This window comes from Trachymyrmex septentrionalis, unplaced genomic scaffold (genome assembly GCF_001594115.1).
Source record: "Trachymyrmex septentrionalis isolate Tsep2-gDNA-1 unplaced genomic scaffold, Tsep1.0 scaffold22, whole genome shotgun sequence".
In the NCBI taxonomy this organism is placed as follows: Eukaryota; Metazoa; Arthropoda; class Insecta; order Hymenoptera; family Formicidae; genus Trachymyrmex; species Trachymyrmex septentrionalis.
In genome coordinates, this window is record NW_017305375.1 from 5,984,259 (window position 1) to 6,007,096 (window position 22,838).

Sequence of the window (22,838 nt, forward strand, 5' to 3'; positions counted from 1 at the left end):
TGTGTGTGTGTGTGTGTGTGTGTGTGTGTGTGTGTGTGTGTGTGTGTGTGTGTGTGTGTGTGTGTGTGTAACAATATTTTCATAATCTAATAATAATTATTTTTATTTAAAAAATTGTTTTCAAATCATGATATTGCAATACAATTTATATTTGTAAAATTCCTATGCAATTTGTTGCGTCGCTGATATTCACTTACAATATAAATTTGCAATGACATAATGATGGTGCATATATTGATAGAGATCACAGATTAAAGCCATTGTTTACGTTATTTCGAAGACACAAAAAAAATGTATATAAAAAACGAAATATGATTATTATACACTAAGCTGGTAACAAATCAAAATCGTCTGAAACATGCACCATGGGAACATGAACATCTTCTATTTGAGGTGTCGTTTTGGATTCACAAAGTCCTACTTCTTTTAATTTCCATTCCCAATGCATTCGTTGAACAGCGTGCAAAGACTCTGCCTCATTATGATGTCTCAACAGCATACCTTCCTAAAATTAACCATTAAATGTATTAAAAATTAAATAAAATATTGTAAATAAATAAATAAATCTTTTTATAATAGAAAGTTAAAAATGGATATAAAGTAAATATATTATATTATTTTACTGATAGAAAATCATATACAAAATTAATTGATTTTAAAACAAAATTTTTAATTTAATTTCGTAATAAAAATTAAATATATTATTGTACGTTGTATTATATATTATTGTACACAGAATATAAAATATGAATAAATCGAAAAGGATTAAATGAAAAATAGAAAATTTCATTTATTGAATGGTTGCTCTATTAAATAAGATAAATAAAATAATTTCATATATTCAATACATATTATTATCATATAATGCAATATATTCAATACAATTTCCTTTTGTTGTCATATACAAGATAAAAGCAAGCATATTGTCTCTTAAAGCGTATTTTCCTAATCTATGAAATTTTTTTTATAAAAATTCTGAATTTTCTTTTATACAAAATATACAAAAATCAAATATGAAAGAACTAATTATGAAATAATATCCTGTACTAATTATGAAAAAAATTATTTCAGTCAAATTGGCTGTGATATTTTGTAGATTATAAGATACTGATCGAAAGTTTCCTTAGACAAAACTATCAAAAAACGATAGATTTTATTCTAGTGCTATTAATACTATTATATATATACTATTATATAATACTATAACGCTATTTAAAAGTTGCTACCTACTTTGAATCCAATTGGACTGAAAAGTATCTCGAGATAAAAAGGGGATAAAAAGTATAATAACTAATGGGCAATTGAGAACAATAATTTATTGTTCTCAATTGCCCGTTAGTCAAATTTTTTATCCCTTTGAAAAGTATATTTTTCTACTAAACTATTCATTTCTTGGTAACTGTATCTTAACACTTTTATGTATAGAATGAGGTAAATCACTTGATATAAAGAGAAAGTACATAGTTGTTTAAAACAAAATTGTACAATTTGCAATACTAATACTTGCAAATTACATTTTTTTTTTTAATATATAACTATGTTTTCTTTACATCAATTGATTCATTATTCTGTGCATAAAAGTATTAAGTATCATAACAGTTACCAAAAAACGAAAAATTTAGCAGATAAATAAAGATACTTTTCAGTTCGATTAGATCCAAAATAGTAATTTTCAAATCATGCTACAGCTAATTTTTGATAGTTTTGTCTAAGAAAACTTTTAATGAGCATCTTTTAATTAAAAAAAAATATCAATTCAATTTCAGCCAATTCAACCTTTTTTTTTAATAGGATAATGTGAGGTCATTCTCAATATTGTATATTTATAACTAATTAAGTGTAAAATGTATAAATACGTGATAAAAACTCGATATTAATTGAAGAATATAATTCTATCATTTATTTTATTTGAAAGTTAATTTTCAAAAAGCTTTTCATTTTTAATCATTGTGAATGTCTTGATAATTTTACTAAAAAAATTGGCTTAAAATTGAACAATAAAATTGCAGTATAAAAACATGCTTAACAGAGATAATATTTTATATGTGTTAATCCATTTTACCTATTATTGTCTAATTATATCTTTACCTTTATTTTTTCCCATTTATCATCCACGTCTTGAAGCCAACTTAAAAACAGTCTACCATTATATCTACTCCTTGCATTCCTATCTTTTTCTTCTTGTTCAGGAGTAATGACATTATACACTTCTTCGTCTTTAAGAATTGTACAAACGGAAAAGGGAAGAGATTGATTAGCAAGTGCTCTAGCTGCTCTACCGTGAACTCTAAGAATTTCCTGCTCCACTGACAAAACTAATTTCTCTTTTTCAACCACATGTTGCATCCTAAGACGATATCGTTCTTTTTCTTGTTCAACATACAGATCTTTCATAGCTCCGTGTAAACCAACAGGTGGATTAACATTCGGTTCTTTTGCATTACCGGCTAATACATAAGTACAACGATTCATCAAGTAATCCTTAAAACCTTGAGGAGGTTTCGGTTGAACTGGGAACAAGCCCTTTCGTCTTCTCTCAATCTGTGAAGAATATAAAAATTCATGTGTTATATTTTTTATTTTATCTTTCTCTATCCGCGCTTCTATTTAATTTCATAACTTCGAAATCAGATAGAATGTACAAGTGTAGAATGAAATATTGTTGAACGAAAATAATTTAATGAAAATAAAAAATAGAATAAATTTTTATTCTGACAATATATTATAAGCATGTATAACCAAGTTGCAAATATAGTCCAGTAGAATTAGACTAAAAAACACTATTTCAGAAAAAATTTGTAAATTGGCACTTCTCTTTATGAAAAGCTTTGGAAAGCCAGCAGAAAAGAAATGTACATATTTGAGATTCGTGACTCGCGTGAGAAATATGCGAAAAAAATTTGATTAGTTGCAAAAAAAACAGGTTTTTCGCTTACGGAATGAAAGATTATATGAAAGAAAGTTCCGTATGAAAAATGTAGATATAATGTAAAAAATAAAATGTAAAAAACGTTAAGATTGGTTTATTAATTAAATTGAAAAAAATAAAGATCACCGAAAAAGGCGTTTTTTCATTCGCTTTCTGTTCATCAAGATTTGAATGCAAGGCTTTGAAATTCTTGTAAAATGCAGCTTTCATTATAATAAAAAAATCCGTCCCAGTTTAAGCCTAAAATGTTTATTATTTTTTGCAAAAAGCTATTTGTTCACTAAAAACTTGTCTGCGGAAAATTTAATTTTTACATCTTTGAGCAGTCTTGCACAGTAAACTATAGGGGTGATTTGTTATAATTTATTATCGGGGTTTATCATATATTTTTAAGTACTAAAGATAGTTTTTAAGTTACAATTTAATGTTTTTACAATTTCAATTTTGACGATAATTTATTCTATTTAGTTTTTCTACTAATATTATTAAGGACGTACATACTGCGCCGAAATGATTTTTCGGTCTTGAAACCCAAACTACCTCTACTAAACTACCGCAATAATTTCACGAGATAAATAGACTATCAATTTAATAATTTTATACTATTCCGCATCTTAGAATATAATCTTAATAATACTAAGTGACATATTAAAATCTATAAATAATTCTTATTGCGAAAAATATTACCTTGGTCGAGAATCGAACACGGATGTCTTGCATTCCGTACGAGCTTTCTAAGACTATCGAGGTTTTAGTAATATTCTTCGCAATAATTGGCATATGTAGGAAAACATTAAAAACATTGATTTTATTGGTTTATGTTCTCACATGTACGATCAAATAGATTCAATATTTAATATTGATTAAACATTTTTTAATAAAAAGTTTTTAATATTTTTTATTGTTAAAAAAAATACATTTCTTATTAGTTTGCTACATTTTCCTCTAATTCTTTTTATTCTTTTTTATCTTTTCTGCATTGAATAAGGAATAATTACATTTTGCTTATATATTTCTAAATTTTGAAATATAAGATATATAAACATATAAGCTATTAATCTGAAAATGAATGAAATTAATACTAAATATTTGAAGTAAATTTTAATTTCATTTATTGTTTCCTGTATGTACAATTATTAGGCACAAATTCAGAAGGAGAACTCGATAGATAGGCATATTTTTTAAATTAAATTTCCAAAATGTTTTCATGCTTCATCTTAAAGATATAACTGTAGATTAAAATAGTAATAAAAAAATTTGTTTTATCCTTTTAGATCTAATCATTTTTTTAAGATAAAAGAGAGCTTAGTATAAAATAAAAAAAAATTAGATAAATATACCGAATAGGAAAGTCCCCCATGATCTTGACTTTGACATATGTTGTCAAGATCATGACAGCCTGAGTAACAGCCAACAGATTTTAGCTATCACTCATTATTCGTTAAAAAGTTATTAAGAAGAAAAATTTTAAAAATAACTCTCTTTTCTATTATATAGAACAAAAATTTTCTGCTTTAAAATGCAAATTTTGCTTTAAAAACAAAATTTTCTTTGAAAATATTATTTTCTTATATAATTTTTGTTTTTATATAATAACATAGGGGCGCACGCCTTTCTACATTTCGCATGGAAAGTCGTGTGTCCCGTAGCAAAGGAAGAGGTATGTGGAAGTCGCTTCGCGTGGAAAGTCGTACGGCCCGTAACAGAGGAAGAAGTGGGGTGAAAGCCGCTTCGTGTGAAAAGCCTCTAAGCAAAGAGGGAGGGAGATGGGATAGATCTTACCTCACGTAGAAAATTGTAATCGATCCACCTTAAATCTCCCACCTGCCTAGCGTTATCCAACTTTTCATACAAAGCAGAGAAATAATTACTTTAATTGTTAATAACTTTTTAACGAGTGACAACTAAAACCTACTGAAGGTTATTCAGGATCATGACCTTGACAACATATGTCAAGATCAAAGTTATAGAGGAAGACTCCTCTATTTGGTATAATTATCAAAAATTGCTTATGCTATTGAAATAACGCAATTTTAAACGATTTGAGTGACAATCGAGAATAGAAATTGTTAAATAGCAAATTTGGTTGGTAATAATGTTGTGGCATAATATAAGTGGATATAATAATACAATTGTGTACATATGTATTGATCAGCATGTCTTCAGTACTATATAGATTTTCAGTACTATATAGACTTACTATTCAGTACTATATATGGCTATATAGACTTACTATTCAGTACTATATATATGGCTATTATAAATTCGAACATGTATGTGACTTTAAAAAGATCCATGCATTATTAAAAACTTAAAAGATACTTTGCCTGTTTTCTAATGTTCAGAAATAGCTGGTAACAATTAGTAATTGGTTGATCATGTGGATGAATTTCTGGTCCCGTACTAGTAGCCTCGGTCGCTTCATTAGCAGAAACCGTAGCTGCAGCCTGTTGTGCTTCTTTACTAGGTTTCATTTTTCTCTTTCTAGGATGAAGTTCGACAGGTGGTGCTGGTATACCAGCGTTAGACATTGCTGAAGAAGTGGTTACTGAAATATTCTCCAAATTTTCCATACTGCTATCCTTTTGATTTTTCCCGGCAGTTTCTATATTTTTGTCCGATTTCTCCACGGCTATGTTACACTTCGAGACAATTCCCGTATTTGTAGATTCTGACGAATTAGTTTTATTTACATCGGATCCAACTATTTCTGGTGTAGGCGAGTGATGCCTTTGTTGCGGTGAAGAGTTATTCGAACGATCTATAATAGTATTAACTGGTAATGGTGATGAGGTGGAATAACCTCCATTACCAGACGAAGAAACAGCTTCTTTTGGTGCCGTGGAACCGTTATTACCATTTCCAGTCCTATAATAATATGATTGTAAGAATATATAATGCTATTTATAAATAACACAAGTTATCCTTGTTTAACATTCGAAGACTAAAGATAAAAAAATAATACTTGGATGACACTCGGATGGAAATCTAAAAATAGTCTAACATAGGTAATTTTCGAGATTATACATAGTCAATTTCAAAGCAGTATCAAACTGCAAAAAAAAATATTGAAATTATATTAAATACATAGATGCAGTGAGAAAAATGTAACGATTGAAGCAAAGGCTTAGATTTTGTACAATTTATAAAAAATAAAGCACTTCATGTTGGTTAAAAGAACTCCTTATGAGGCAATATTTGGACAGCCAACAAAAATTGAACTTGTTTCATATTCATTACCTCGAGATGTTATTCAAGAAATAAATAGCGAAGAGGAACTGGAAAAAATTTTACAAATGGAATGCAACAAAAAGAACATTTAAAAACAATTTACAAGAAAATACTATTTAAGAAGAAAACATACTAACAAATGTGTTATTAGAAAGAGCTTTGTGAGAAGATTTTGTTAATAAAAGAACTGGCGATGTCAAAAGAACTATTAGAAGATATATTACAGAATAATGTATTAAAACATAAGAAAGAAAATAAAAAATTTGAAAAAATAAAATATATAAGGGGTCTTTTAATTTCCTTAATATCAATGTTTGTAAACTTAGCTCTCTACACATGAAAATTAAAAATAATAAAGAAGAAATTAAAGCGAATTTTAAAAAATCAGGCAAAGCGAATGAAAATGATTTCTAATGCTTCCCATCCTCAAGTTGAAATAGGAATGACCGTATGAATTAAAATGTCAGATGCAAATAGAGACAGAGGATATTCACATTCAACATTAGCATGTATTATCAAAAAAATAGATGATGAATATTTTCAATTAGGGACAAAAATGGAATTTTTTAATGTTTATATTCAAGATCTCAATTCAGTATATGTCCTGAGAAATTAATTTCAATAGAAAATATTCCAATAGAAGAGCGGTCTCTTAGCTTAACAGTAGCGAATGAAGAATCTGTCGGAGCATGTATTATGAAAAATGTCATTACAAAACAAAATAATACAAAAAAAATGCATGTGTTTAAAAAAAACTTTTATGTAATTCAAAGTTCCAGCAGTTTATTGCATTTGTTACAATAAATAGAAAAGTATTATTTACTTTTATTATTTACTTTTATTGAAGTATTTATTGAAGTATTATATATTTTTCTAAAGAATGTATCTATATTTTATTGAAAAATACTTACATTAAAAGTAAGTATTTACACTAAATGTTCCTAAACTTATAAAATAAAGTATTAAGTTTTTATTTTGTTAATACAAAGTGTTAAGTTTTATTTCAATTTCTTAAACATATATAAAAAATTAGACTCGCAATATTATATGTATCTACTAATGTGTAGCAATGTATGCAATAATATAAATAAATATTTACATGTTGTTATAAATTAACTATTATTAAAAACCAAAATAAATGAACACCGCAATCATATTAATAGAAACATACCGTACCAACATCATTTGACCGTAATTACAGAACATAGAATTGGTTCTAATCATGATTTCGAGTGGGACAAAATCAAAATCTTAGATGAAAAAAAATCATTAAATAAAAGACTAATCTCTGAGATGATATTTATTAAAAACAAACGATATTTATTACAAACAAACAAAAATTCTATCGTTGATAAAATAACAGGGCTATTAACTAAATCTAAACATAGAATTTAATCGTAACAAAACATGTATTACACATAGACGACTCATGCTTAAGTGTGGCTACTTGTCGCACTAAGTCGCCAACTGATGGTGTTGATCACGTATCGTAAACGGGTGTATATCAATTGTCCACATTACTAATTAAAAATAATATAATCTCATTCGTGCAATGAAAAATTACTAGGAACAGGCTGATGTGAGTAGTATGTGCAATTGAACTGTGTGCAAGTGCGCCACTCCCGTCGTAAATCGTCTCTGATTTGACATCCCTGCCCTAAACGTTGTCGGTTGTCTAATAATATATCAATATATAGAGCAAGTGAAAATTTAAGTTAAACAAAGCGTTTTAACTTAATGACTGAATACTCTTATATCAAATTACTTTGTTTTTCTAATTTTGTTAAATTACTATTTTACCAGCCTCAAAAAATTACCGAGTAATTTACTATAATTTGCCTGGTAAGTTATTGTCAAATTTGGTCATTTTCATCTCTAGTGTGGATTGATAAAAATAAATTAATTTTTTAAAAATCCTATATTTGACCAATGCAAATCTTAGTGCTTAAATATTTCTGTGTATACATATATACAAATCTAAATAAAAATTATGCATTTTGGCAGATTTTCTCCGTGTCCAGATCCATTCTTGGAATGCCAACGTTTCGTGAATCTTGTAGGCCACTTCATCAGAGCGAAGAGCAGTCTGATACTGTCAGGCTGCTCTTAGCTCTGATGAAGTGGCCTACAAGGTTCATGAAACGTTGGCATTCCAAGAATGGATCTGGACACGGAGAAAACCCTCGAAACGCAAACATAATTTTTATTTAGAAAACACCCATGGAATCCTCAAGAATATATACATATCTGTTTCTGCAAATCACGCACCAAAAATTCTTTGATTTTGAAATGCAATCATGAACAAAATCAGAACAGTAATATCATATATTAAATTCACAAACAATTTAATAATTTTTTATGCTGACAAGCATCATATTTTTATAAGAATAAGATATATAATAATCAGATATCAATGAGAATCTTAAATCTGCGAATAATTTATTATAAAAAATATTGTCACAACATTCGAATCCCCAATCTCCTGTAAAATATTGCCTCAACCGGGAATCAAATCCGAATATAAAATCTTTTTAACATAAAGTTTAGTGATTAAAAAATGTTAAATTCAATATTTTGATAAAAAAATTATGTAAAAAAATTATATAAAAATAGAACTTTGTAAAGTTATTTTTCAGATGTTAGTAAAATTTACAAATTTTAAATTATTGTAATATATTTCAGATTATTAATTGTTAAATATTCGGGGAGAAAACGTTCATATTTATGTGTGTACTATATAGCACATTAAAAATGTAACTGATATAAAAATTAATAAGCTAACTATAAAAGAAGTTGTAATAAATAATTTTTTTGTAAATCGTGTATTATTTTGTAAATCATGAATAAATAAAACGTATTCTGGAATTGAATAGAAAAAAATAAATCTAGAGTAGTTTTTTTGCTAACCTGTGTGAACTTCTCAGTACACGTTGATGATGCGTCGATCTTTCTTCTCCATGCAGAGTCACACTAAAGTCTTTCTTGTCTTCTCCTTTTATACTGATATTACCTTCTGTAGGACTAGTCGTACCACTAGTTGATTGGCTTGGATCTTTTTCGGTCGAATCACTATTTGAACTAGCGACTACATAGGGCAACTGATGACTTCGACTTGCAATATTTTTACCGTTCCTATTGCCTTGTTCCTGTTCCGATGCCGTACTCTGTGGAATAACTATCTTTAAAGGTGGTACTTTAGGGGCAGAATTAGAATCCAAACATTTCAATCGGTCTTCCTCATCGTCAGATTCGGGTGGCGCCGGAGTACCGTTCTTCGCACTCGTCGAACTAGAAGTATTCGAAGGTTTTGGACTAGTGGCCATTGAAGAGGCACTAGGACTCTTTCTGTCCGCACTAGAATTCGTATTTTGATTTCCTTTACCAGATGCCATTCCAGATCCTTGTTTACTAGATTTTATACACTACAAAAAATTAAATATCGTAATATGCATAACCGCGGAAAGATGTTACGCGGTTAAGTAATATTAATTCTTACCTTTTCACTGGCGGCAGAATTTCTACCAGTACTCTGTCTTCCCGTCGGATTATTTTTTGTGTTCTCCTTTGCGGTCTCGGAATCCTTGCGCTTTTTTCGTCGATTTTCCTCGTCTTGCTCCTCCGAATTATCACTCTCGAAGATACGTTTCGCTGATGGTGAAGACGTAGAAACAGCGGACGTTTCATCAGTAGAAGTCAAAGATACCATCGTTGCTTCACTTACAGATGTCGACGAGTTACCAGTAGTGGATGCGTTACTTCCACTACTCTGACTACCTTGAACATTCGAGGGTTTGCCGCTGCCATCCTTATCTTTGTCCAGATTAGGATTCGGAGACGAACTCGCACCTCTCACCGGGGTAGGCTCTTTTGAGCTTTTGAACTCGTATACATCACCACTATCAGTAGATGACGACATATTGCCGGTGCCCAAAACGGTATTAGTATTTGCTGACGAGACGTTGATCGACATCTTCGATGATGTCTCCATTGAACCTTGACCCTGTATTCAATATTTACTAATAAAGATTTTATCAAAAGTGAATAAAAAAACATGATGCGCCTATTAAAGGACAGATTTGTATAATTAAATTAAAAACAATGAATTATTTTAGGAAAAGGAATAAATAGAAACAGGTTCTCCGATGTTTTATGTGTTATTTACTATTATGTTTAAAATGTAAAAAATAATTTGTAAAATTTATTAAAAATATAATTTTTTTAAAGACAAGCCCAAAAATTATTAAATTTCTTGTCCGTCCATTTAAGATGTACTTAAATTTTTTTATACTTCAAATACTCTTTTTAGACCTATTCTTAACGAAACACGATGACACACTTCCTAGATAGGTCCTACACAAGAACACGTTCTTCTCTTTCCAATTATCTATTCTGTAAGATTGATACTACTTAAAGTTTAATAGATCATAAAATTCAAAACAAAGCCCATACAAGGCGACACAAGATAACAATGTATTAAAATATATTTAAAAAACATAGATATAATAAATTCTTAGATTTTTTCTCAGTATAAGATTGATAAATTAACAAATTAAGTACTAAGCTAAGTTACAATAAAATCGGTGCAGTTATCAAAATAGATAAATATAGTGTGCTGCCGAATCAAAAATATTGTAAGTCTAAAGTTTAAAAAAAAAGTTCAAAAGTAAAAATCGTCAAACGTATTTGGTATTAATCTTTAGTATTTGACAAAATATTTAAACTGTGGAGTCAGACATTAAATTCAAATATTAAACAGACACTAGAAAACTATCTTAATCGAAAATACAAAATAATTAAAACTTACATTGAAGATAAAATGACAAGTAAAGCGCAGAATGTATAAAATACAAAGTATTATAAGCTTGTGAGAAACGTCAAAACAATGCCGATATTTCATAAGTCGTACAAGGCTTTTCAAGCTTGTTGATTGGCTACATAACAAAGATTCTCTCTATCCATAGCCAATCAAGACGCTTACAAAATTTGTCATATGACGTATGAAATAGGCCAAATTATATATATGTTATACTTATTAAATTACTAAATAAAACATGGAAATATCAAGATGTCATAAAAAGATCATAATCAGCTTTATTTTCTGACCAGCAGCATAAATTTAGCGACGTTGCGTGTCAATCGGCCGGAAAAAATATATTCATATAAATTTAACCCGTGTTATAACAATTGCTAAAAATTTATTATATTTCTTATTGGGCGAACAAAGGTGAATATAAAAGACAGTTTTATGAAAGTTATTATGTGATAATATCTAGTTTTAAATAAAGAAAAATATAAAAATAAATATTTCCTCATTGTTTTAACTTCAATTGTAAATCAATTATATAAAAATCATTATTTTACATGTTTATTTGGTAAAACTGTAGAAAAAGGGAAACAGTCGCCGATAACCTTGATCTTGACATATGTTGTCAGTCATAACTTTGAGTGAGCTTCAATAGGTTTTAGCCGTCGCTCGTCATTCATTAAAAAGTTATTAACGAAAAAAGTTCGAAAAAATAACGTTTTATTTTTGCTATACAAGGTGTCCCATTTTAATGTCCCACCCCAAATAACTTTTTTTTGATCTTAAAAGAAAATGTTTCAGACAAAAGTTGTATGGCTTTGAGGGGGATCAAAGATAGTGTCATTAGTTTGACCTTAAATAGTTACTTGAAGGTCACATGATGATAATGAATTTAATTATAGTGTTTTGGAAAGCTCTGGAGGTAAGCTACAAGAATATGTAATACAAAATGGGGGGTTCCATTTAAAAAATTTAAAGTGACCTTGTTCTGACCTTTATGACGCCACCCAAGGTCAAATCAATGGCATCTTATGTACTCCTCAAAGTCCCAAAACTTTTGTCTGAATTTTTTCTTAAAATGCATTATTCAAGAGATATTTGATCGATTAATGAGACACCCTGTATAATTAAATTTGCGCTCCACTAACTGTGCCCAACTATCATTTGCCCTTCACTTTAAAAAACATTTTTGAATATCGAGTTTTTTAATCATTATGTTCTTTAAATTATTTTCCTTCAAATTGATTTTTTTCACAGTCAATATTGTCACAAAATCAAATTTTACTACTTTGGTATATGTATGTACCTGTATGCTTACGTTGCTCTGGCGGAAATTTAAATTACCACCTCCTTTCTTCTCATCCCTCGCTCCACGTACCTGGTTGAGTCGGAGCGTCACCCTTGGCGAGCTTCCAGACTGCCCAGTTCCGGATCTGTCAACTGAAGAAAGAACAAAACGTTAATCACGAAAACAATGCAATGTTGATCCTCAACTAACGTACTATACTTGATTCGAGATTTTGGAACACATGAGTGTAAATTACCCCAACGTTTATCTTTATAATCGCGTATATCTTTACGTGTAATACACAGAATTCGAACAATTATTTTTTTAATCGATACGTTCCAAAGGTTCAGAAAGAAGGATGAATATTCGAAATATTCAGGAAAAAAAGACTAAGGAAAATATTGAAATTTGTGAGAAAAACGAGTTTTCTTTAAAAATGTGTAGTTTCGAGAAAAAACTATTAGATTTTTCCAGCGGGAAAATTTCAAAAGTAATCGAACGTACACTTTAAGAAAAATATACCATGATTTTGATTAGTTTAAAAAAATATATTTGTTTGGCAAGATAAAGTTAGATGGAGATCAATAATCTAATAAATGAGTTTAAACTTTATAAAAAGTAAAATAATGCACAATATAATATAATTATATTATAAAAATAATATACTTATGTGAAAAATACTTCTAAACATACTATTTCTAAGAATATCAAGCTACACGCTTATTCAGACTTTGTTTCAAATGCTTCGAATTTAAATAACGTAAAAAATAATAAAAAATGCTATAAATTAACTTATTTTCATTTAAATGGGATGAAGAAATATTAGACAATGACTTTCAAACAACTGAGCGTCCAAAATGGCTACAATTTTCACAGGTATCTTGCAAAACATATACGATTGTAATACTAGAATGGTTTTGACGAATAATGCCATCTTCATATTAAGGCTCAAAACTTTTCAAACGATCTTCGTATAATACATATTCTGTTTGCGAAATTTTTATATTTTTGTATTTCTGTATCAAATAAATATTTGTTTTGTAAAATTGCGTTTTTTTTTCTTAAGCAGTAAAAATATAAAATCGATATTCTCAAAAATACTTATCATAGTGGTTTACAAAGATATTCCAGAGTGATCTAAAAAAATAATACTTTATGTACTCATATACGGTAATTTTAGATGAGTAAAGTAAATTTATAAAATCTCGGGTAATCTCAGAAAATATAACGTAATTTTAAATACTCTAAAGTAATTTTGGGTAATATAAGATAGTATTTGATAATCTGGAATGATTTGAAGTAGTATTAGATTATCTTAAGTAATCCAAGGTAATTTAAAGATATCAAGGATAATTATTGTACATTATAACATCACTGCTCGTGACCAAGCCCCTGGTTGGAAGGTTGCTGAAATGTTATAATAGAAAAAATCTGTAATCTTTTTTAAAATATTACCAAAAAGGTTTCAACTCACTATTTTATTAGTACTTTATTTATTTTATTTATACTTTAAAAATGATATTTAAATACATATTTAATTGATACTTAAATAATATTTAAATTTATTATGTCGATACAATAAATTTAAATATTGTTTAAGTATTAATTAAGCATATATGTTCAAATGTCATTTTTTGAAGTACTTAAAATTTATTAAGAATTATATGATCTGTTTACAGTTTACAAAAACTTATTGAAATAAACTTAAAGTATTTCTCAAAAATGGTAATTATACCACCAACTATTTTGATTAATTGATCACATTATGAGTGCTTTCCAGCAAGGACACAATCAGACACTGTAACACAGTGAGTCGTTTGATCCTTGTTTAATGTAGGTAAATAACAAGGATGTAAATAACAATGATTCACTGTGTTTAACTATAATCTTTGCTGGAAAGTATCTCTCATACATATATAAGCACATATATTGTACATAATTACTACTAAAAAATCACACCTGCAGTTTCCATACAATATTATTATTTATATACAAAAGGTTTTCCCAATTAAAACAGAAAAGTCAGAGAAAAACTCATTCATAAACAAAAGTTTGTTTTGCAATTAAAGAACAAGTCACAATAACATCAAAATGATAAACAAAATTGTGATTGATCAAAAAATGACTTTTACAATAGTAAACATTTTGGAGTCATTTTTTGTTCTGTTTGGATGTTTTTCGATTTATCGCATATGATAGATTTTAAAAACAATTTGACATTTATCAAACAATAAGAATGTTATTTTATGCTGTACATGTGAGAACGCAACCAATATGAATTAGAAATTAAATGTCTTCCGGTCGAAGTTGGATTTTTAATAATTCAATATAAATATATATATATATATATATACATAATCATATTTGTAGTTACTCAAACTGCGCGCTGAATTGGGTTTCCGTACTTATAAACGCAATTAAACTATTGTAATAGTTGCTTCCCATTTACACACAAGTAAAATTAAGTCTGAAGTGAGCTAAGTATTTTATATTCAGATTAATGACGTCACTACTTGCTTACCTTACCTAAAAAGTTATCACATGTCAACATAGGTTGATAACCTTATTTTGAAATGAGTTTACATGATTCACTAAAACATGGTTTCGATCTTGTGCAGATTATATAAGTAAAAAACTCAATTGAATCTCACTTGTTAGAATGCAAAAGAAACGTGTATTCAATTGAGTTATGACGTCATAAATGAGAATTATCTGAAAATGAAAAGTAATGTAAATGGAAAGTAACTAATATCACAATGAATTCACATTGAATTATACATTAAAAATCATTAAGCATTAAACAGCATTAAAGATCCAGCTTCGACTGGTACAGGCATTTAATTTGTGTTAAAACATTTCATGTGACATTGCAGAGCAGAATCCTTTCAGAATTGTTGCACATAAAATGTGAAAGATTGAAACATTTTTGAAAATTTGATTGATTGACAGTAGACTACATTTATCGACTTTTAATCCACTAAAAGTCGACTTCGAAAGCGTTTCATCTATAGTGCTGTCTCATAACAGTCGGAATTTCGGAAAACGGAATCTCGAAAAAGTAAGAATGGGGATCAATCAGAATTATTGAGATGCATTGCTGTTCGTCTGCACGTATACGTTAAACAAGATTATAGGAATTAAATTTCTATACGTATAAAAAAATTCATTAATAAAATGATTTACAAGCGTTGCAAACGTCAAGTGAAATGCACCCTTCGTGCTGTATGAGAAATTGCATAATTTTATCTTTCAACTATTCGAACAGGAAGGAAGAAATTTACCTTTATTTTGCGGTGGTGTCCTCCGCATCTCACAGGGAGCTCCACTGTTCTCAACAACGTGCAATGCACCGTTTGTGAAATTTCTGATTGCGTGCTGCTGTTGGTATTGCGTTTGATGTTGGTAAAATTGATGCTGTGTTTGCAACTCATTCGACGGCGCTGCTGTTGCCGTCTATGCGTCTATTTCAGCAGAACATGGGTTATTGGGAGCGGCTGTTACACTTTCTGTAAATGAAGTAGCGTCTGTAATTCCTATTTCTGCAACTGAGTTCAAAAGATTTCCATGTCGAACTCTTCTGAAGAGGATTTTTTTTTATGGAATAGTGCAAATGATAGCAATATAACAAATATTAGCTACTTTTAACATGGTATAATGAAGCGACAATGAAAGGTTAGAGCACCGTTTCACGTACTAATCGATTCACTTAACGGCGCAATATCACCAACTCCAGAGAGAGTCGATAGAAATTTCTATAAATACATCTCTCTTCAGAAATTCAGTCAGATTTTTAGTAACACAGTCCACTCTCAAGGATGAAATCACTTTATGTTAACCAACAATATTACAATTGTTAATCTTGTCAATGGATAACTCGCGCAATCGTTTTATTTCTTCAAATCATGTTTCAAAGTTCCACAGCTAATCAATTGTTTTAATTGGCAGGAATTAATTACACGCGTAAAGATACACGAATGTTGAATCGCTTCGATGTGTGATTAATGGATTGTCGTTGCTCTTGTTCACTATGTTACAGTATCGATATGAGAATCCGGCAGTATTACTATTTCTCGTCTTCCTGACTTAATCAATGTCACAATATTTGATCACTATTCCCTCCCCCCTCCCCCCGCCCCTCCGATGACTGTATGCTGTCGACGGTACAAAATATCAAACCTATGATTCTCGTAAAACTGCATGAAACTAACAATAAGATTGTATTATTGCCGTGCAGGAACAAACTTGACTCATAGATCGCGTAACGCGTTCGGCAGATTCAACTGTTGCGAAACGGATCCGTGAGCGCTCGCTGCTATTGGATGATCTATAAGGAGCTCCACACAATAAAAGGAACAGGGAACAGAAAACAGAGAATAAGAATTTCGACCTATCAGAAACTGTGTATTTCACAATACATGATTCCTGATAGGTTGAAATTCCTAGGCCCTGCGCACAATGAAAAATATATTAGGCATAGGAATAATATAAAATAAGAATATTAAAATTTCAACCTAAATCTGAAATCGTGTACTCCGATGTATTTAATTCCGTTTTATGCAAGCCAATAGTATAACTGTACATCATGCATACACACCGCTATTGATGAAGGAGTGAGATAGCCTATACTCCTTTCTCGCTCGAAAAAATTTGACAAAATTCTGATGGCCAGTCTCTGATTAAAGGATCTCTAGTTCTTACCGTAGCTCCTACTCACTCTAACGAGCGCATTTGAGTGAGTAGGAGAGCTACGGTTGGAGGAAGTAGGAGCATGTTGGAGCATGCAACGCAAACAAATCTCTGCAACCAATCAGAAAACAGGATTTTGTTTCGTATCATCGATATAAAATAAAATTCTGCTTTCTGATTGGTTGCAGAACGTCATACAACACACGTCAAATCCAGTGTGAAACGATATTGTGCGCGATTAGATATTGTATGTGCTAATAAACAAACATTATTACTTGTGAATCCGTGTACCATCAATTACCTACATTCATTATATGTAGCAATCCACTACAAAATATATATCTATCTCATTTTAAGTGTAAAAAGTGTAAGCAAATCGAACAAACCAAAAGTTTGTTTTCTATGGTTGAACTAGTGTACACTTTTGGAACTTAAAGTGAGATAAATATATGTTTGATAATTTGTAGCGAGAAAGAGAGTTCTAAAACAGTCTACTGCAGGAAAGCCACAAGTATCTCATTGGTGACTCTGATTTGGTCTCCTTTTAATTCTGTATTTGACAAACGGTTCGAATTTATTGAAGTATTATAAAAGTTATATAAACTATTATTTATAAATATTGTTAAATATGACATTTATGTTACGAGCCTGTGCATATGGTCAAAAGGGACTTGCTATTAAGGATTTTAATCATTTGAAATGCCGCATTTTGTCTTATGTCATACATGATTACAATTTTGAGGTTAGAATAAATTTTTGTATTTAAGCAGATTATTATTGAAATAAACTATTGATAAATGTTAAGAAGATCCTGTTTACGTCAAATTTTGATAAACATACACTGAATCGATTCGTTTGCGCGTAAAAATAAAGATTTAACAGGAAAAAAGTCGCTCTGTTCCACGAACCGAAATATTAATTATTAAAATTGACGATTATTCACAGGTTAGGAAATCTGTCACAGCAGTGATGAAAGCAGTTCACTGCTTTAAAAACACAAATTCATTGCTTTTAAAATATAAATTCACTGTTTTAGCAGAAAATTTGTTTTTAATGTGGACAATTTGTGTTCTTAAAACAGTGAATTTATATTTTTAAAGCAATGAATACTTGCTTTAGCAAATTTGTTTTTAAAGTAGAGAATTTTGTTTTTAAAGCAGTGTATTTATATTTTTAAAACAATAAATCACTGCTTTAAAAACTAGTTTAGCAGATAAATTCACTACTTTAGCAGAGAATTTATGCTTTTAAAGCAATGAATTTGTATTTTTAAAGTAGTGAATCACTGAGAGATTTCCTAATCTGAATAGTCGTCGATTTTAAGATTAATATCTCGGTTCGCGAAACAAAACTTTTTTTACAAATTTTTATTTTTATGCAAAAACGCATCGATTCAGTATATTTTTATTAAAATTTAAGCTGAACGGAGTTTTCTTAATATTTACCAAATTGTTTACAATGATTAAAATGTTTTCATAACATTAAAGAAATTTAAATTTTGTAGAGATGTTCCACAACACGTAATATAAAGTTCTTTCATAATATAAATTCTTTCTCTCAAGATCAGAAAACTATTGAAAGAACTGAGATTTATTATGGACCTTTAACCAAACAAATTAAATTTCTCAAACTTTTTTCATTATTAACCTCTTCCAGTAGCTTAATGGTTCAGCCATTTCTTTACTTGAAAGCTGTAGAAAATGATAATATAGGAGTCATTTTAGGATTATTTGCATGTGTTGGATTTTTTGCTATAACTACTCCTTTATTAATACATATGATAACGAAAAAGTATGTAACACATTTGTATTATAATGCAAAAGAAGATATATACATTGCAAATACTTATAGTTTGTTTGCTCGAACAAAACAGGTATTTAAATTTTATACAGTATATTTTTGTAGTATGTTTTTATGTAATAATCTTGTAATAATGAATTATATTTCAGTTCACATTTACACCAGAGGATGTAGTAGTACCTGATGTAAATGGAATGTTTACAAATTGCATTATAAAGAATATCCCTTTATTTCTAGAACAAAAATTTTTCTATGATTCTAGTCATTATATTCGTATAATGGGATACGATAAACCAATAGATTTTAAATTACATAATGATTTTAATCAAACAGTCACAATACACTGTAAAGAAAAGAATCAGAATGACTGTAAAGAAGATAAAAATAAAAAATAATTATAAGATAGCATTAAGGCATACTTTATTTATACCTCAGTTTCTTTTTACATACAAATTTTGTACATGTATCTTTATAAAACGGTAATGTAATAAAACATTACAAAATATTTATATCCTAGTACTAAATATACATACACTATATTATTATAATTGTGCTGCTGCATTTACAAAAGAGTATATAAAAATTGTCCTGAGCTGAAACTTAAAAAATTAATTCTACGTTTCTTGATGTATATGAAAGAGAAAAATAACATTTATAAGAAGAGGAAAATCTGGGAAAATTGTGATAATAATAAAAAATGTCATGAAATTAGGGTAGTTATCCAAAAGACGCTTCTCACCTTCAATTTTAATAAAATTATATTATAAAATGTATAATTATGTAATAAAATTAATTATATAACTCATTCGACGCGTGCGTTTTTGCATGAAACGAAAGAATTTGGCAGTTAAATGTTGTGCCTAGTTCCGCGAAGCGAGATATTTATCATTAAAGTTGACAACTATTTAGGTTAGAAAATCTGTCAATCACAAAACACTGTGACACGAGCATGCGCTGCGATCACGTTTTTATGACATTTTCATGCTCTAGAAATACTATCCTCACACTCCTAATTCTAAATGAATTTTTGCCTCTAAAAAGGCTTCTCACATCCCACTATCCTTATAGGTTGGAAATATTTCAAGCGGACACTGTCTAGGTTGCAACTTCTAAGCGATTAGGCCCCAAGCGAATAGAATGTTTTTCTTTTTGTTCGGGGCGGCGTAGCCGCCATGCAAAACTTCTAGATTGTTACTCAAGGTATCAATCATGAAACTTTTTTCCTAGGATTATAAGTAAAAAATTCGTCCATTAACTTCAATGATTAAAGTTTTCACCTTTCACTTTCCATCCTAGGGATAAAGTTTCATGATTGATACCCTGATTAGAGCACAATATAGATATTCGCATCCGCCATTTTTAGTCCCTTCCCCACTCTGTTCTCTCTTCAATCTTCTTAGTTTAGCGACGAAGTGGAGAGAGAGAGAGAGCAAGAGATTGAGGAAAGGAACAAGAGAGAGTGAGAAAAGGATTAAAAATGGCGGATGCTTAATGTTATAGTGCTTTACCTTGATCAAGAAATGAGCACATCTTTATACTTTCATCATATGTTAGAGAGTGCGGTCTAGTTTCCATCGAGGATTTAAACCGGATCAGAATGTAAGAACTAACGAAGGCTACGTTCCAAAACTTCCTTTCTGAGAAAAATTTTACTCGAAATATATAGTATACGTAACGTATACTATAGCATATAGAGTAAAATCTTCCTCGAAAAGAAACTTTTGGAACGTAGCCCAATCACAGTCGAACATTCCCCTGTTGTTCGACTGTAACAGAGGAATACTCGACTGTAGTTGGTTAATTCTTACATTCTGATCCGGTTTAAATCCTCGGTGAAAACTAGGCCATTGAGTGCGGCGCAAATGAATCTCAAGGCTGTGTTAACATCGGTTGGACCACGCTGGAATCTGAATGACCAAGTGATACTGTGTGATGAAGTGTGTGTAATTGTCGAGTCTGTTTCGTAAGCCGGTTTGTTTGAATGTAAAAGGAGTAATAGACGTGTAAACTTTTGTAAAAAAGCAAAAGGAGAAAATGATTAATGTAAAAGACGATGAGACCGCGATTACGGAAAATGGCTTGCAGAAAACGGCCAAACAGCTACAAAAAGAAGCCAAGAAGTTAGCTAAGTTGGAGAAATTTAAGCAAAAGCAAGAAAAGAAGGAGACTGAAAAACTGATAAAAAAATCAGAAGTGAAAGAAAAATCAGAGGTGAGTGTGAAGTACGTTAAATATCCTGGATCTGCCGGAATAAAGAATTCTATCGAGAGCACGTTGGAGTAAGAGAATGGTAGAAGCATGTTGGAACATATTGGAACTTATGACGCGAACAAAGTTTTTATCATTTTATATAGAATCTAATCATTTAGGTACTTTCATTTTATTGAAACTTATAAGAGAATTTCACAATTCTAATGTAAGTTCTTACTTAGTTTGACAAATACTTAATTATTTTTTAATTAAACAACTGTCTTAATTATTGAGTCTATTATATTTAAAGATATAAAAATACAAAAAAAGATCGATATTAATTGTACACATCAGATTATATAGAACATAATAGTAATCTCAAGAATCGAATATTTAATGAATCTCAATATAATTTGAATTAAGTATACTATAAATCAGTTTTACTTGAATTATAAAATTAATACTTATTCTAAACTTATCTGTATCAATTCTGTTATTATTGTAAGGTCTTAGAATTGCTCGACATCAGTACACTAAGAATAAGGACAACAACAATCTGTAAAAGTACATTCAGGGCCTTGAATTAGTTTAATGTTAAATTACCATATTCCAACATGCCTCTATTTCATCAAACTAATTTATCACAGCTCTCTTACGGTTCTTAAATTTTATTGTACTTCAAGGCTTTTAATAAATATTTAATATAGCGATCTGTTCTCCCTCCCTTCTTTGATTTTTTTTGTAATGTTGTAAAATAAAATAAAAATACAAAAGAGTTACGAGCCACGTGAGATGTTTATTGCTAATTGCTTATTTAAAATTTAATATAAACAATCACATATGTTTCGTCTCCTTATTGATCGTCATTATCAATGTAACAATAGCTGCGTTCAGCAGAAAAAACAGCTTTACAACTGTAAAATTCTTCAATAAGATGATTCTTACTTTTGATTTCTTATGGCTCTAAATATATAAACCAATCATATTGAAGAATTTTATCGTTGCAAACTGTTTTTTCTGCTGAACGTAGCCAATAACTACAAAATATGATCCGTTACTATAATTTTAAGTGAGAATATTAAATGGAAAAAAAAATAATCTTACAATTTTTACTCACATATCTTATAAGTAATGAATAATCCCATAGCCAATATATTGCTGTTTCATGTTACTCAAATAATGAATTGATTTATGTAGTCAATATAGTAAGGTAAATTTGAGAAAGATAGCACAAGCGGGAAGATGTCACTTTATTTATATCTTAGTCATAGAATTATTAGCCATTCTAACTGCATAAAAGTATATAGTAGAAGTATGTAGACAATGGCGCAATTATCAAAAAGTTCATGCCAATTAACATTGGAAAATATTTAACAAAGTATGAAAAAGTAGGTCATGAAATATCCTCTTTATAATATTTGGTACGCTAAAATTTGTGCTTCGATGCTTACTAAAACAAATGATATACGATTTTGATTAGTGTTTCCTAGCAGTCATATGGCTGATATAGATTATAATTTGTAATATTCTTATATACGTAAAAATTGCAATTGAATATTTGTCTTGCACTTGGAAGTAAGATGACATAAATACAAAATACAATTTTTTCTATTTGAAACCGTCATTGAAACGGTTTTATGAATTAAAATTTTGGATGCTTTGTATAATTCAAATTATTTTAAGTTAATGAAATGCTATTTAAATAAATAAAAATCTGTCTAACTTACTTCCTAAATTATTCTCTTGTATATTTCGTTTATATTTTATCATACCTTTATACGTTTTTATAGCTCAAACTCTTAATTATGGACTGTAAATAAATAAAATATGCTTTTATAGTTATTATATTGCATTACATTATTTAATTGTTTGTGATATCTTTTCCCATAGGAGATGGCATTTTATCCATA

At 29.4% G+C, this 22,838-nt stretch overlaps 3 protein-coding genes across 9 annotated transcripts in view; 2 read left to right on the forward strand and 1 right to left on the reverse strand.

Moving 5' to 3' along the window:
- Window positions 1-165: 165 nt before the first annotated feature.
- On the reverse strand, window positions 166-16,478 carry LOC108748406 (serine-rich adhesin for platelets). Of its 7 annotated transcripts, none has more exons than XM_018486560.1 (8): window positions 16,461-16,478; window positions 15,534-15,758; window positions 12,271-12,404; window positions 9,657-10,160; window positions 9,068-9,582; window positions 5,257-5,797; window positions 2,089-2,541; window positions 166-505 (listed from the first exon to the last, which is right to left on the reverse strand). In XM_018486560.1, exons 2-8 carry the CDS (start codon window positions 15,559-15,561, stop codon window positions 326-328), a joined length of 2,355 nt encoding a protein of 784 aa, XP_018342062.1. In that variant the 5' UTR covers window positions 15,562-15,758; window positions 16,461-16,478; the 3' UTR covers window positions 166-325. The 7 variants fall into 7 exon arrangements, with proteins under 7 accessions (XP_018342062.1, XP_018342066.1, XP_018342063.1 ...); XM_018486564.1 differs by lacking the exon at window positions 16,461-16,478 and adding an exon at window positions 16,317-16,450 and having other exon boundaries at window positions 15,534-15,713; XM_018486561.1 differs by lacking the exon at window positions 16,461-16,478 and adding an exon at window positions 16,317-16,450.
- Window positions 16,479-17,448: 970 nt separating this feature from the next.
- On the forward strand, window positions 17,449-19,133 carry LOC108748407 (transmembrane protein 70 homolog, mitochondrial). The gene is made up of 3 exons (XM_018486565.1): window positions 17,449-17,680; window positions 18,443-18,811; window positions 18,888-19,133. The coding sequence occupies exons 1-3, from the start codon at window positions 17,567-17,569 to the stop codon at window positions 19,131-19,133; spliced, it is 729 nt and encodes a 242-aa protein (XP_018342067.1). The 5' UTR covers window positions 17,449-17,566.
- Window positions 19,134-20,605: 1,472 nt separating this feature from the next.
- LOC108748419 (valine--tRNA ligase) overlaps window positions 20,606-22,838 on the forward strand; it is a 14,205-nt gene continuing 11,972 nt past the window's right edge. The window contains exon 1 of the mRNA XM_018486581.1: window positions 20,606-20,949. Coding sequence (XP_018342083.1) covers window positions 20,773-20,949 — 177 coding nt within the window. The 5' untranslated portion in view covers window positions 20,606-20,772. The remainder of the gene's footprint in view (window positions 20,950-22,838) is intronic.